This window comes from Petaurus breviceps, unplaced genomic scaffold (genome assembly GCF_028583685.1).
Source record: "Petaurus breviceps papuanus isolate PSGF00001 unplaced genomic scaffold, PetGlider_PUasm1.0 139, whole genome shotgun sequence".
Lineage (NCBI taxonomy): Eukaryota > Metazoa > Chordata > Mammalia > Diprotodontia > Petauridae > Petaurus > Petaurus breviceps.
The window spans coordinates 10,705,384-10,720,805 of NW_027185697.1; the positions used below are offsets into that span (position 1 = coordinate 10,705,384).

The following is a 15,422-nucleotide window of genomic DNA, read 5'->3' on the forward strand; positions in this document are numbered from 1 at the left end:
ATGTTGTCCTGCCTCAGCTCTCCTCTGCGGCACTGCTCTCAATAGCGCCAGCAAGCAAATCACTGGGGAAGAACAGGATGACGCGCTCACTGCTGCAGCTCGGAGCACGGCGTGCGTTTCACCCGGGGGGGGCGCGACGGGGACGGTGCATACAGAGGGTACTGTAATGTAGCGTGTAGCGCAGGGGATCACCTTCACTACAGTAGCAATCTCAATAGGGCTTATTTTCGGGGGAGGGCTTATTTTAGAGGAATCTTACACAGTAAGGGGAGGGCTTATTTTTGGGATAGGTCTTATTATCAGGGAAACACGGTAGGTTGTAAAGATTCTTTCCTAATTTCCCAACTCCTTCTTAATCTTGGTTACATTGACTTTGTTTGTACAGAAGCTTTTCAATTTCATGTAGTCAAAATTATCCATTTTACATTTTGTAATGTTCTCTAATTCTTGTTTAGTCATAAAGTCTTTCCCTCTCCACAAATCTGACAGGTAAACTATTCCTTGTTTTCTGAGACTGCTTACAGTATCAACCTTTATAGATCATGCACCCATTTAGACTTGACTTGGTATATGGTGTTAGATAATGGTCTATGCCCAATTTCTGCCATACTATATTCCAGTTTTCCCAGCAGTTTTTGTCAAATAGTGAGTTCTTATCCCAAAAACTAGGGTCTTGGGGTTTATCAAACAACAGATTACTATAGTCATTGACTTCTGAATCTCATGTGCCTAATCTATTCCATTGATCCACTCCTCTATTCCTCAGACAGTACCAAGTAGTTTTTTTTTTTTAAAGCAATTGGGGTTAAGTAACTTGCTCAAGGTTAAACAGCCAGTCTATTGTCTGATTTTTAAGGAATTATTTTCTTCAGTGAATTTTTGTACCTCCCCCCCTCCCCATTTGACCAATTCTGCTTTTCAAGTCATTCTTCTCCTCATTGACTTTTTGAACCTCTTTTATCATTTGACCTAGTCTGCCTTTTTTTAACCTTTTATTTATTTTTAGTTTTCAACATTCATTTCCAGAAGATTTTGAGTTACTTTCTCCCTGTCTTTCCTCTATCCCCCACCCTAAGATAGTGAGCCTACTGAATATTCCTTCCCCCAATCTGCTGTCTCTTATATCCTCTCCCTCCTCCCCCCAACTTTCTAGTAGGGCAAGATGGATTTCTATACCCCAGTGACTGTATATCTTATTTCCCAGTTGCATGTAAAAACAATTTTTTTAAACATTTGTTTTTAAAACTTTGATTTCCAGATTCTTTCCCTTCTTCCCTCCTCACTCACCCCCACTGGGAAGACAAGCAATTCAATATAGGTTGTACATGTGTAGTTATGCAAAACGTTTCCATAGTAGTTATATTGTGAAAGACTAACTATATTTCCCTCCATCCTTTTCCACCCCCTCCAACTTATTCTATTTTCTACTTTGACCCTGTCCCTTTTCAAAAGTGATTGCTTCTACCTACTCTCTTCCCCAATCTGCCTTCCCTTCTATCTTCCCCCCTCTTATCCCCTTCCCCCCTACTTTCTTGTAGGGTAAGATACCCAATTGAGTGTGTATCTTATTCCCTCCTTAAGCCAAATTCAATGAGAGTAAGGTTGATCCATTCCCTTTCACCTTCCTGTTCTTCCCCTCCATTGTAACAGTTTTCTCTTGCCTCTTTTATATGAGATAATTTACCATATTCTATCTTTCCCTTTCTCCTTCTCTCATTATGTTCCTCTCTCACCTCTTGATTTTATTTTTTAGATATCATCCCTTCCTATTCAACTCATCCTATGCCTTCTGTCTATGTATACATGTACATACATATACACACACTCAGGTATGAGTTTATACACACATACATCCTCCTATACATACACATGTATGTATACATATATACACATGTATTCCCTTCAACTATCTTCATACTGAGAAAAGTGTCATGACTTACACTTATCATTTTTCCATGTAGGAATGTAAATAGTTCAACTTTAATAAGTTCCTTATGATTTCCTTTTCCTGTTTACCTTCTCATGCTTCTCTTGCTTCATGTATTTGAAAGTCAAATTTTCTGTTCAGCTCTGTTTTTTTTTTCATCAAGAGTACTTGAAAGTGGGGTGGCCAGGTGGCTCAGCAAGTAAGAGCACCAGCCCCAATGTCAGGATGACCTGGGGATCAAATCCGGGCTCAGATACTTAGCACCACACCCAGAAATAACTGGCCATGTAACCTTGAGCAAGTTACTTAACCCCAATTGCTTAAAAAAAAAAGAGTACTTGAAAGTACTCTATTTCATTGAATGACCGTATTTTCCCCTGAAGCATTATACTCAGTTTTTCTGGGTAGGTGATTCTTGGTTTTAATCCTAACTCCTTTGATTTCTGTAATATCATATTCTAAGCCTTTTGATCCCTTAATGTAGAAGCTGCTAGGTCTTGTTTTACCCTGATTGTGTTTCCACAGTTCTCAAATTGTCTCTTCCTGATAGCTTGTAGTATTTTCTCCTTGACCTGGGTACTCTAGAATTTGGCTATGGTATTCCTAGGAGTATTCTTTTTGGGATCTTTTTCAAGAGGCAATCAGTGAATTCTTTCAATTTCTATTTTGCCCTCTAGTTCTAGAATATCAGGGCATTTTTCCTTGAGAATTTCTTGAAGGATGATTTCTAGGCTCTTTTTTTGATCATGGCTTTCAGGTAGTCCAGTAATTTTAAAATTATCTCTCCTGGATCTATTTTCCAGGTCAGTGGTTTTTATAACTATGATATTTCACATTGCCTTCTATTTTTTAATTTGTTTGGATCTGTTTTATAGTATCTTTGTTTCTCATAAAGTCATTAGCTTCCATTTGCTCTAATCTAATTTTGAAGGAATTATTCTCTTCAGTGAATTTTTGAAATTCTTTTTCCATCTGGCCAATTTGACTTTTTTTTTGTTGGAAGGCAATTGGGGTTAAGTGACTTGCCCAGTCACAAGGCTAGTTTTTGGGTTAAGTATCAGAGGCCAGATTTGAACTCAGGTCCTTCTGACTCCAGGGCTGGTGCTATATTCACTGTACCACCTAGCTGCCCCAACCAATTCAACTTTTTAAGGCATTCTACTCCTCATTGGCTTTTGGGGCCTCTTTTACCATTTGAATTAATCTATTTTTTAAGGTGTTATTTTCTTCAGTGTTCTTTGGGTCTCCTTTAGCAGGCTGTTGACTCGCTTTTCATGATTTTCTTGCATCATTCTCATTTCTCTTCCCAATTTTTCCTCCACTTCTCTTACTTGATTTTCAAAATCCTTCTTGAGCTCCTCCATGGCCTATGACCAATTCATACTTTTCTTGGAAGCTTTTGATGCAGGAGTTTTGATTTTTTTGTCTTCTTCTGGTTCCATCTTTTGATCCTTTTTGTCCCCAAAAAAGGATTCTGTGGTCTGATAGTGCTTCCTTTGCTTGCTCATCTTGCCAGCCAACTACTTGACTTTTGAGCTCTGTGTTGTGGTAGAACTCTTCTTCCAGAGTGGAGAAAGTAGTGTGCCAAATTTCTGGGGTTTTTGCCCTCTCTACAGCCACCACAAGCTCTGGCACACTGGCATTTCTCATCCCAGGACCACTGCCCAAGACTGTGGACACAGATCCAAGCAGATCAAAGCAAGAACAATTATCCTCTGAATGGTCACTTGGTCCCCCTACAATCTGCAGATCAGGAGCTCCAGAGGCAACCATGTAGCAGCTGCCACCTCTCACCCCAGGGGCTTTCTGCTTCCAGGGTGGAGGGCACATGGTCCCAAGTTTCAGGGCTTTTGTGCAGCTGTTTTCAGAGATACTTCTAGAGACCTGTAAACTTTCAGTTCTCCCAAGGTGGCATGATCCAAGAATCAGTGTATATACTACTCTCCTGGCTTGTCATCTGGTCTGTGAGTGACCATAAGCAAAAACTGTGAAAGAAAGAAAGGAGGCAGCAGTATATTCTAGGCATGGGGGAGGACTTACCAAATGGGAGGAGGAGGAAGATCTAGAGAGAGCATGAGAGGGAGTCATGTGTAAGAAAGTGTTAAAACCAGACTGTGAAGGTCTTCGAACGAGACTGAACAATTGGTATTTTGTCCTAGACATTTTGTCTATGGTTGATAGGGAGCCATAGAAAACCTTTGAGCAGGAGAGTGACATGCAGTGAAAAGCACACTGGATTTCAAGTCAGAGGACCTGGTTTGGAATCCTGGCTCTATCACCTTTGATCTGGGTCTTCTCGGGCAAGTCACTACCCTTTGTGGGCCTCTGTTTTCCCACTTGAAGTTGAGGGTTGTAATAGATTTCACCTTTCAGATTTAAATCTATCCTCTTATGATCATACCTGAGTCCCCAGCAAGATTATCTTGGCTTCTGTGTTACTCTGAAGAATGGATTGGAGAGGGGAGAGACTGGAGCTGGGGAGTTCTTAGGAGGCTACTACAGCAGCCCGAGAAAGGACAATGAAATAAACTTTAGAGCTGACCTGGGGCTTTGTCAAATCACCCTGATCCTATTAATATCAGATTTACAAAGAGCAGACTTACAAAGGAATTTGGGGATGCTGGTCTCTTGTAGCCCGGGAATGGGCCAGCCCATATATTTTTTATTAGTCTCTTGCCTCCATGTCCTGTTATGGAGGGCTCCCTGGGCCTTCAAAGGCTCTGCCAGACGAGAACAAACTATGGTAGGTCTTCCTATGCTAGCAATCCAAGTCATTTGTCAAACATCTACTGTGTGCAGAGCTCTGCTTTTTCTCTTAACTCATCTGAGGATCACTCTAACCAAGTCTGCAAAGACTAAAGGGACAGGGGGAAGTAGGGAATCTGAGCTGGGAGCCCGACTCCACTCCCCCAAAGCCTCCTTTTCCACCACCTTGTGGTGCCAAGGTAAGAGGCAACTTTAGGGCAGTCTGTAGAGTGCTGGACCCAGAGACAGGAAGGCCTGGATTCCAATCCTGACTCATTTACTTATGGGCTTTTGATCCTGGGCCAGTGACTTCATTTCTCTGGCCTCGGTTTATTCTAAGTTGACAAGGGATGCTGGTCATTACCTCCTGAGATATACAAGGGTTGTGATCTACACTGGTGAGGGGAGTGTGCAGTTATGAAAAATGGAGGTATTGCTTTCAGTGATTCCTTCTTCTGATAAATTCACTCCATCTGCAGTGTACCTCCTGTGTGCCCTGTCCCAGCAGGACTCTGTTCCAGAAGGTACCTTGGAGAGATCAACCTGGCAGGACATGGTGAAGCACCAGACTGTGTGGTCTTACTCTAAGGAAAAGGCAGACTGGGAGAGGGGACCTGCATTTGGAGTCAGGAAAGACTTGAGTTCCAATCTTCTCTCTGCTCTGTTACCTTGGCTATTTAATTTGTCTGAACGTCCACTTTCTCATTTGCTAAGTGGAGACAAAAACTGTAACTGACCTCGGAGGGCAGCTGATATAGGAAGCAGTAGACATCTGGCTCCAGCGGCCTGACTTTCTGGGCAAGACATAAGGGAAACCCTATATCATTCTTAATGATTATTGTTCGATGCCTTGGGGATTTCTCTGGGGCTTCTGATTGGAGGGGCAGCACTTTAAGGTTTGTGAAGCACTTTCCAGACTTCATTGCAGTGGAGTCTAACTAGATCATTGTACTACTAGTGTTATTATGCTTGACAGAGGAGAAAACAGGCATAGAGAGGTAAAGTGACTTGCTGAGTGTCACACACTAGTAAGTGTCAAAGGCAAAGAGAGAAGCCTATCTCTGTCTGAAGAAGGCAGCGGGAGAGCCTGTAATCACAGGAGGTGGTTTCAGATTCTATGCATCTGCCTCCCATTGGACGGTGGATAGATCACTTAACCTCGCTGGCCTCAGTTTCCTTATTTGTAAAGTAAGGGGGGGCCGGCGCTGGAGCAGCTGACCTTTGAGGTTCCCTTCAGCTCCAACTCCCTGCTTGGACTCCTGGCTGGCCTGGTCTCCCTCTCCCCTCCCCATGGTCTCCCCTTGCTTTTCCTTCCCCTTCTCGGGTCCTTCCTTCCAGCTCGCAGCTTCCAGCTCCGTGCTCGGTTCCAATTATCACAGTAACTTCTTCCTCGCGTGTGTGGCTCGCCCTTATCTCCCCGTAAGGCTGTAAACTCCAGCAGAGGAGGATCGCCTCCCTTTCTCCCAGCCCAGGCCAGCCAGGGTACCCCCAGGACGCGCTTTGCAATCCCACGGTCCCCAGCGGGTCTCGACCCCGTCCCAGGCGCGCGCGGGGAGGTGGTACCAGTACCCCGGGGAGTGGAAGAGCCTCGGACCCCGCCCCTCCCTCCGGTGACCCAGCAGGGCCCCGCCCCGCGGGTGTCCGGTGTCCTCCTCCCTGGCAGGCGCGGCCGCTGTGGCAAAGCCTCCTCCGACTGGCCCCGAGTGGCCGCCGGCTCTCCCTCCCTCCCTGCCCTGCCCAGCCCGCCCCCAGCGCTGCCCTCACCAGGCTCCGGCTGGCCCGGCTCTCCCTGGACGCCTGGTTTGGGCCAGCCCCGGTCTCCCGTGCCCGTGCCTACGCCGGCCCCTCTTTCTCTCCCTCACTTGCGTCCCGGACTGCCGGGATATTCGCCTCGGAGCCATGCTTTGCTGCCTCTTGCAGCGGGCCATCAACCTCCCCAGTGTGGAGAAGAAGGACCGGCACAGCGATCCCGTGGCCAGCTTGACTTTCCGAGGTGAGAGCCCGGGGCGGCCGACAGGAGAGGGCCAGGCCAAGACCCCCAGGGAGCGGCGTCTTGGGGCGATACTGTCCTACTGGCACTGCCAAACTTAGAAGGGACTTAGGACGCCAGAACAGTGCCCGTAAGAGCCCAAAGTTAGAGAGAGCTGGAAGGGCTGGGAGCCCAGAAGGTCAGAGCTGGGAGAAGGGACTTTAAACATACGGGGTGAGAGGTGGAAGAGTTCCTAGAATAGAGAATGTCACAGCTGGGAGATGGTATGGAGATCAAGTTTGGGCACAGAGACTTCGCAGAGACAGTTTAGCTCAGGGATTCTTAACCTGGAGACCTCACTACCTGCAAGGGATCTGTGTGTAGAGTTCAGGGGGCTCAAGAACTTGGATGGTAAAAAGTCCAGAGACATCTTAATAGGATAGATGGCAGCTGAGGTCCCTGCCGTCCCTAAAATTCTGCCAGTCCTTTAGCGGCTGCCCATCTTATAGAGAAGATGTTATTAACCTGGAACCCCTGATCTTGATTAAAAAAAAATCGATAACCATTTTAGTATAATTGGTTTCCTTTGTAATACTATGCACTTTATTTTACTCATGAAGAAGCATTCTTCTGAGGAGGGGTCCATAGGCTTCCTCTGACTACTCAAGGAGTCTATGACCCCCAGGATATTAAGAATCCCTGCTCTGGTCCAATCCCCTCATTTTTACATATGAGGAAACTGAGGCTTAGTGTGAGATCCTGCTGAGACCCAACAGCTCCTTTAGTTCCTCTGTCGTGACTATAATCAAAGTCTCCTGAATGAATTAATTTGAATTATAATTTATCTTTAATTATTTAATTATTAACCATTTATTTAATTAATATGGATGATCTTGGGTACAATAAACATTCTTTAAACATCTGATGTGGAGCAGCCTAATAAACTCTGGCTGAGACACAAGGTTTAAGTAAGATATTATTCTTTCTCTCAGAATTTATCTGCTAGTGATGGTGGCAATATGGTAGTTACACAAATAATGATAATAAAAATATCACAGAGAAAGTGAATTATAGAGGTGTAAGCAACTGACTCTGAAGTTGATGGGGCAAGACCATTAATTCAGTGAAGGCTTTTGGGGCAATTGATTGTATGAGTCACTTGTTACATTTACTCCTCAGAAAATAAACAAACCTAAATATCAGGGCTAGATCGATTGTTTTGTGGATTGTCTAGAGTTATGAAAGTGATGGAGAAAATTTTAGTAATTCAAGTTAAGCCGAAAAGTGTGTCCTCCAGACCTTTTTTTTTTTGGAGGGAGCTGGTTGTTAAACATTTACCAACACACCCCTGACAATAGGGCATTGGGAGCACTGGGCTGTAGAGTTGTAATGGAAAAGGACTAGGGAGGGGAGAAGGGGAGAGTGAACATACTCCAGATATAAGGAACAGCTTGAGCAAAGACAGGAAGGCAGGAAATGGGAGTGTGAGTAGCCTTCCTGGGCTGGAGGTAAGCATGAGGGTGGAGATAACTTGGACTGGGAGCTAGCCTTGAAAGCCAGGAAGACCTGTGTTTGAGTCCCACCCTGATACATCCTGGCTGTGTGACCCTGAATAAGTCACTTCACTTTTCTGGGCTTTAGTCAATTCTTTAAGTCTATAATTTACAAAGAAGGTTTGGTTCTGCCTTGGTGGAGGGATTTTCCTCCCTAGATGATTCCTATATCCATGGAATCATGGGTCTGGTTAAGAAAAATAAAACGAAGGGGAAGAGACAAGAAGTAGATGAATCTGGAATGGGAGGACAGCATTAAAGTGTGGGGGACTCCGAAGCGCGAGCAGAGAACTTTGCTTTGTCCTCGTGGGGGGCCATGGGCAGGTGGTAGGCAGAGTGCCCTGCCTAGACCTGAGCTAGGAGGGCGCTAGCAGACGTGACCGAGGCTCTTGACTTCTGTGCTGCCATGGATCTGTGGGCAGTTTGGTGGAGCCAGTGGAACCCTTCTTATCATGATGCTTTAAATGAATCAAATAAGCTACACCCTGCTGTCTCCTGGCTTCCCTAAAGTTCCAGCTAAACTTCTTATTTGTACAGGAAGCCTTTCCCAGCCCTTCTGAATGTGAGTGCCTTCCCTCGGTTAATTATTTCCTATTTATCCTGTATTTAGCCTGTTAGCACCAGGTTGTTTGTGTATTGTCTGCTCCTTAGAGCTCGAGTTCCTCAAGGCCAGGGATTGTCTTTTGTCTTTCTTTGTATATTCAATATTTAGCACTAAGCTTGGCACATAATAGGTGCTTAATAAAAGCCTAAGCATTTCTTGGCAGCTAGGTGGCACAGTGGATGGCGTATTGGGCTTGGAATCACAACTTCTCTTTGTGAGTTCACATCTGTCCTTAGACACTTACTAACTGGGTGACCCTGGCAAGTCACTTAAACCCTCTGCCTCAGTTTCCTCATCTGTCAAATGAGTTGGAGAAGGAAAGGGCAAATCACTTTGGTATCTGCCAATAAAGTTCCAAGAAGAGGTGATGAAGAATCAGAAGTGGGAACAACAATATGCTTATTGACTGACTGACAAAGGAAATGAATTTTATCAATCAATAAGCATTTATTAGAGCTTATTCTATTATGTGCCAGGCTCTGTGGCAATGTGATTGAAAGATATACATACATGCAAATATACACACAGACAGATATAGATACATATATGTATGTATACATATATATTCATTTCTCATCTGAGTTCAAGGATTTCCTTAAATCTATCCATTGACCTCTTGGATTAAGAACCCAGGGAAGAAAAAAGTGAATAATGAGCAAGCAAGTATAGCTATACATAAATTCATTTAAGTTGTTGGTTGTTATTAACTCATTGTGTGACTGTGGATAAGTAACATCCTTTCTGGACCTCAGTTTCCTTATTTGTCCAGGGACATCATGACCTCGTGAATAGAGCACTGGGCTGTAGAGAGTTGTAATGGAAAAGGAGTAGGGAGGGGAGAAGTTGGAAGATGAGTTCAAATGCTATTTCTGCCATTTGCTACCTGTGTTCCCTTGAACAAGGCACTCAGTGTTTACCAGCTGGCTCTCTGGGAAAAAAAAAATCTCCACAGGACACACTTTTAAGTTTAATCTGCATGATCAACATTATCTCCATTGATTTCTTAAGTCTAGATAAGCAACAACATAATACATCTTGCTCCACTTTCTAGTGCATGTGGATTTCTGAGGTGTAAATGTTCACATTGAATTTAAAACCTGGTTCTCCCAAGCCTAGTTCAAACTTGCACCCTTGAACTTAAACCCTGTGGGACTCATTTTCCTCATTTGTAAATGTTAGACTTGTTCAGTCATTTCAGTTAAGTCCTACTCTTCATGACCCAATATAAGGTTTTCTTGGAAAAGATGCTGGAGTGGTTTGTCATTTCCTTCTCTAGCTCATTTTACAGATGGGGGAACTGAGGCAAACAGGGTGAAATGATTTGCCTGAGGTCACACAGGTGATGGTAGTAAAAAGATATTGATGGTAAGAAGTAAGATTTGACCTCACGAAGAAGAGACTTCCTAACTTCAGGCTTGGTGTTTTACTCACTTCACCACCAATGTTGGACTAGATGACCTCTACAATCTCTTTGAAGTCTAGATGTAGGATCCCATGAGGGAGGGCTGCTTTAAGAGTGATTTTGCCTCCTTCCCCTCCTGGCCACATGCTGGTGTGTTGTAAGGGTCCTCTTTGGACCTGGTGCCTTCTCAGGTCCCTTTCCACTCAGTGGTTCTGGGAATGGAAGCTTAGAGTTAGAAGGAAAATCTGAAGAAACCTGGAATGACTTAAGATTGGGCCACTAGATCTTGATTAATTCAAAGCTTCAAGAATCTGTAATTTCTTCAGCCAGTCAGCTAGCATTTATTGTACTGCTTTCTATGTGCCAAGACATGTGTTAAGCACAGAGAACACCAATATCAGTGGGAAAAAAGTCCCTGTGTCATTTACATTCTAATAGGGAATCTGAAAGGGTGGGGCTCAAATGTAGGGTGTAAGAAGCCCAGAGAGGAGCCATTACACCCCCTCTGTAATTTGGTCAATGATCACTGGGGATAGCTATGGCCTCACAAATTCCTAACCCTGCGTTCCTGGTGATTAACCTCTCCAATTTCATCCAGGCTTAACCATCCTCAGATGACATGTCTGTGGCTGGGTCCATGCTTCATCAGAGTCCGCAAATATAAGACCAATTGTTCCAAGAGTGACTTGTTAATTGTGTTCCCTCTGTCCCTCAGGAGAGAAGACACTGTGTATGAAGGATTTAGGCTAGACATAAAAAAATCACTTTTTTTTCCCTCCTTGGAAGGACTTTTCCTCATTTAATTTAAATTCATTTTTACAAATTGTTGAACATACTTAACATATGCAGTACTAGTAGTTGACTTTGAGGGGTCTGGGAGTATGGAAAAGGCTTCATTCTATTTCCTTCTCTGCTAGTATGACCTGTGTTACCTTGGGCAAGCCACTTCCCTTCTCTCTGTAAAATTAAGTCTAGTCAAAGAGTTCTTGACCTTTTCTGTGTCTGAACTAGTTCATCTCTATGATTTCAATTTTTGAGCTGGTGATGCTGTGAATTAGAGTCAGTCTTGTCCCTCAAGGAGATTAACTTTTAGAAGGGGGTACAGGGCTAACAGTCAATCAATTGATTAACATAGATTAAACACCTACTGTATCAGGTGCTAGGGATACCAAGATAAAATGAAGCCACCCCTTCCTGCAAGCAGGTTACATTCTATAGAGGAGACAGTATCGTATGTGTGTGTGTGTATGTGTGTGTGTGTGTGTGTGTGTGTGTGTGTGTGTTGAGATCGGGAGAGAAGAGAGACAGAGAAAGAGATGGAGAGAGATTGAGGAGAGGAAAGTGAGGGAGAGAGGAGAGAAAGGGAGAGAAAGAGAAAGAGAGGGAGGGAAGGAGAAAAAGAGAGGAGGGAGGAAGAGAGGGAAAAAAGGAAGGAGGGAGGGAGAGAGAGATGGGGGGAAAGGAAGAGGGAGATGGAGATGGAGGTGTAATTTGTCGGGGAGAAGGTCCTTGCAGTTTCATGGAGAGGAGGGCACCTTAGCATAACCTTGAAGGATTCTAAGATGTGGAAAGGAAGAGGAATGCATTCTAGATGGGTTGGCCAGGTTGGGAAGGACTTGAAATGACCAGGGAGGAATTTGTATGTGATTCCAAAGGAGCCACACGTAGATTGATTGGAGAGCAGGAGTCCAGGTAAGGGGTGATGAGAGCCTGGACCAGGACGGCAGCTCTCTGAGGAGTTGGGCACAGATGTGAGAGGAGCTCTGGAGGTGAAATTGATGGGACTTGGCAGCTCATTGACTATGCTGGGTTAAAGAGAGGGAAGTGAGGATGACATTCAGGTGACTGGAAGGATGGAGGCTGGTGGGACCCTGGGCAGAAATAGGGGCGTCCAGAGGAAGCATATGTATTTCTTGGGTAAAGTCAAGTTGTATTTTGGAAACCTTGAGTAGTCACGTTCCAGCTGCCCCTCTATGCCTGGGGAATGCCCCCATCCTGGCCTCTGTCTCTTGTCCCTACGTCCTTTTCCAGGCTCAGTTCTTGAGCCCCCTCCTGCAGGAAGCCTTCCAGGATCTCCACACTGCTTGGCCTCTCCACTCCCCTCGGATTCCTCCGCTCTATTTTATATTCCATTATTCGGGTCTAGGTTGTTTCCTCCTCTCCTCTCCCAGCCGCCTGTGAGCTCCAGAAAGACAACCAAGGGCTGTTTTGTTTTGTTTTTGTACTCTCTAGCACACAACCCCAAGCTTTCTCTATGGCAGGTGTTAATAAAAGCTTGTTCAATGGAATTGAAAATAAAATCTGTTGTGTATAAGAGTGAAAACCAAAACAATGCTATAATGGATCTCGGAAGGAGACCTCTTCAAACTCTGGGGAAGGGGATCAGGGCAGTAGTGGAAGGTCGGTTGTTCTTGGAAGACTGGTTTAGAATTTCAGCAGGCAGGGATAGAGGTGGGGAGGGGGCAGTGCAGGCAGACAATGGCAATCCACCTAGCATTTATTAACCGCCTACTGTCTTCATAGCACCGTTAGAACTACTGAAGGAAATATCTTTTAAGAAGCGAATTGACAGAGTGATCATTCTTCTTTTCCCAAACCTTTCCTGGCTCTTTCTCGCTCTCTCCCTCTGTTTGTCCCTTTCCCTCTCTCTCTATCTCTGCCTCAGTTTTTGTCTCTTTCCCTTGTCTCCCTCTTCCCTATGTGAGGATTTATGACCGAGGCTGGGAGTGGGGGAGGAGTCCTCAGGAGAAGAGAAGGGAAGAGGAAGAATCTATCAAAATGAAGAAAGAGAACAATGGTCGTGAGTCAAACCTTGTAAAAAAGAAAAACAAGTAAATCCGAGAGGACAGCAGGCTTTCCTCCTCTTTCCCAGCACAGCTGCAAACAGTGACTATATATGGTCACAGACACGTCCTGAAAGACAAAATCAATGTAAGAGGGAAAACCGACAGGGGAAGTTTAATTAGGGCTTTACTGATGAATCCACCCCCCAAACCAGAAAACCAGGCTCCCCAGTGTCTAGACTTTTCTGCGTCCAGGTTCCCCCATGACCAGGCTCCCCAGTGTCCAGGTTTTCCCAAGTCCAAGCTCACCAGTGTCCAAGCTTCCCCATGTTCAGGCTACCCAGTGTTCCCCCCCGCCACCTGCCCTGCTCTCTTACATGAAGCTTGCCAACCTGCTGGTATGTGACTGGCAGTTTGGTATTCCCTGGATGGAATTTCATGCTCTGCTTCTCAAAATAGCCTGGAAGAGCTGGGGAGGAGGGTCTTCCTGTAAGGTTTCTTTGGTCTGGTCAGGTCTTCTGGGCTGCTGAGGTGGGAATGGTTAATGAGAGTGGGAGGTCATTAGTTGTTTTTCTATTCATTCAGCAGAGATTCTTAACCTTATTATCTATAAACTTTTAAAGAAATATTTTGTAACTTTTTCAATATAATAGATTTTCTTTATAATCCCATGTATTTTCTTTTATTCATTTAAATGTGTTCTTCTGAGAAAGGGTCCAGAGGCTTCATCAGGCTGCTGCCCAAGGGGTCTATAACATGAAAAAAGTTAAGGACTCCTGCATTATAGAAATACGGGGCCAATGGCAGCCATTTAATTATGCAAGCTGTTCCCTCTCTAGTCTTGTAAAGTTCCAATTGATTCCATTTGGTAAGCATTTATTACATGCCTACTGCATGCAAGGAACTATGCATTTTGCAAACCATTGGGTCATAGATTTAGAGCTGAAAGGAAACTTAAACACCATCTAGAACAACTCTAAATTTTACAGGTGAGGAAACTGAGGCCCAGAGAGGTTAAATGATGTGTCCAAGGTCACACAGGAAGGGTTAGAGTAGGCTTTGAAGTCTGGTCCTCTGACTGTGTTCTTTCCGCTGTACCACTCACACATCCTCTTCTCCAGCCAGATGGATGACCTCATTGTCTCCTGCCATCACAGTGACCTGTTTTCTAGAAAATGGCATGCAAGAGCCTCCATTCAGCTACTAAAATGATTTTCCTAAAGCACAGGTCTTATCGGGTTGGAAGACTGGTTTAGAATTTCAACAGGCAGAGATAGAGGTGGGGAGGGGGCAGGTCTCCCCATCCCCCAGTAAACTCCAGTGGCTTCTTGTTGTTTCTAGGAGCAAAAACAGAATAGTCTGCCTGGGATTCAGCCCTTCATAGCCCTTTACCTCCTACCATTATAGTCTTAAGCCTTCTTCCCTGGCACATACTCTTTGACCTAGTGACACCGGCCTCCTGGCTGTTCCACCACCAAGACCCTCTATCTCTTGGCATTCTCTGGCTGCCCCCGTGCCTGGAATGCACTTCCTCCTCAGCGCAGACTACTGACTTTCCTGGCTTCCTTTAATTCCCAACCAAAATCCCATCTTCTACAGGAGGCCTTCTCCAACCCCTCTTCATTCTAGTATCTTCCCTCCATTCCTTATTTCCTAGTTATCCTGTATGTAGCTAGCTTTGTATAGATTTGTTCGTGTGTTGTCTCCCCCATTAGACTGTAAGCTCCTTGAGGACAAGCATTGTCTTGTACCTTTTTTTTTCATCCCCCAGAATTTAACACACTGCCTGGCACTTAACTAATGTTTATTGATTATGTGCCAAGCTCTCTGATTGAGTCTAGGGAAGAGCTAGAGGAAGGGCCCTAACATATTGCGTGGACACCCCTGTGGAAGACTGAGTGAGTGTGGGGTAAGATCAATCAACAGACTCAAAGTGTCCACTACAAGCCAGGCATGTGAACTGTTAAACCTGGGGAGAGTAAGACAGAATGGAAATGGTGCCTGCCCTTAGAGGGCTTGCAATCCTTTGTGTCTTGGGCCCCTTAGTCAGTCTAATAAACCCATGGACCCCTCCTTGGAAGAATTTTTTTTTTGAGGGATAGAATTCAAACCTTTATCTCAAGCCTTCCAAACATGGGGAACAGATTAAATCTGTCTATACAGAATGCATTCCAAGAAACCAAGGTAATGTGAGCTGCATCTCAGGGGAGAACCAAAGCCTATTTGGTGTGGGGAGCACTGGGAGGCGCAGAAGTTGGGGAATAAGGCTGTGGAACTGGAGATCCTAACAAGAGAATGTTGGGATTCCCAGAGAGGGAGAGAGAGAGAGAGAGAGAGAGAGAGAGAGAGAGAGAGAGAGAGAGAGAGAGAGAGAGAGAGAGAGAGAGACACGGAGAGAGAGAGACGGAGACAGAGGGAGAGGGAGAGGGAGAGGGAGAG

The 15,422-nt window shown here is 44.8% G+C and overlaps 1 protein-coding gene across 1 annotated transcript in view; it reads left to right on the plus strand.

Moving 5' to 3' along the window:
* The first annotated feature begins 6,244 nt into the window (after positions 1–6,244).
* DYSF (dysferlin) overlaps positions 6,245–15,422 on the plus strand; it is a 235,687-nt gene continuing 226,509 nt past the window's right edge. The window contains exon 1 of the mRNA XM_069067342.1: positions 6,245–6,665. Coding sequence (XP_068923443.1) covers positions 6,572–6,665 — 94 coding nt within the window. The 5' untranslated portion in view covers positions 6,245–6,571. The remainder of the gene's footprint in view (positions 6,666–15,422) is intronic.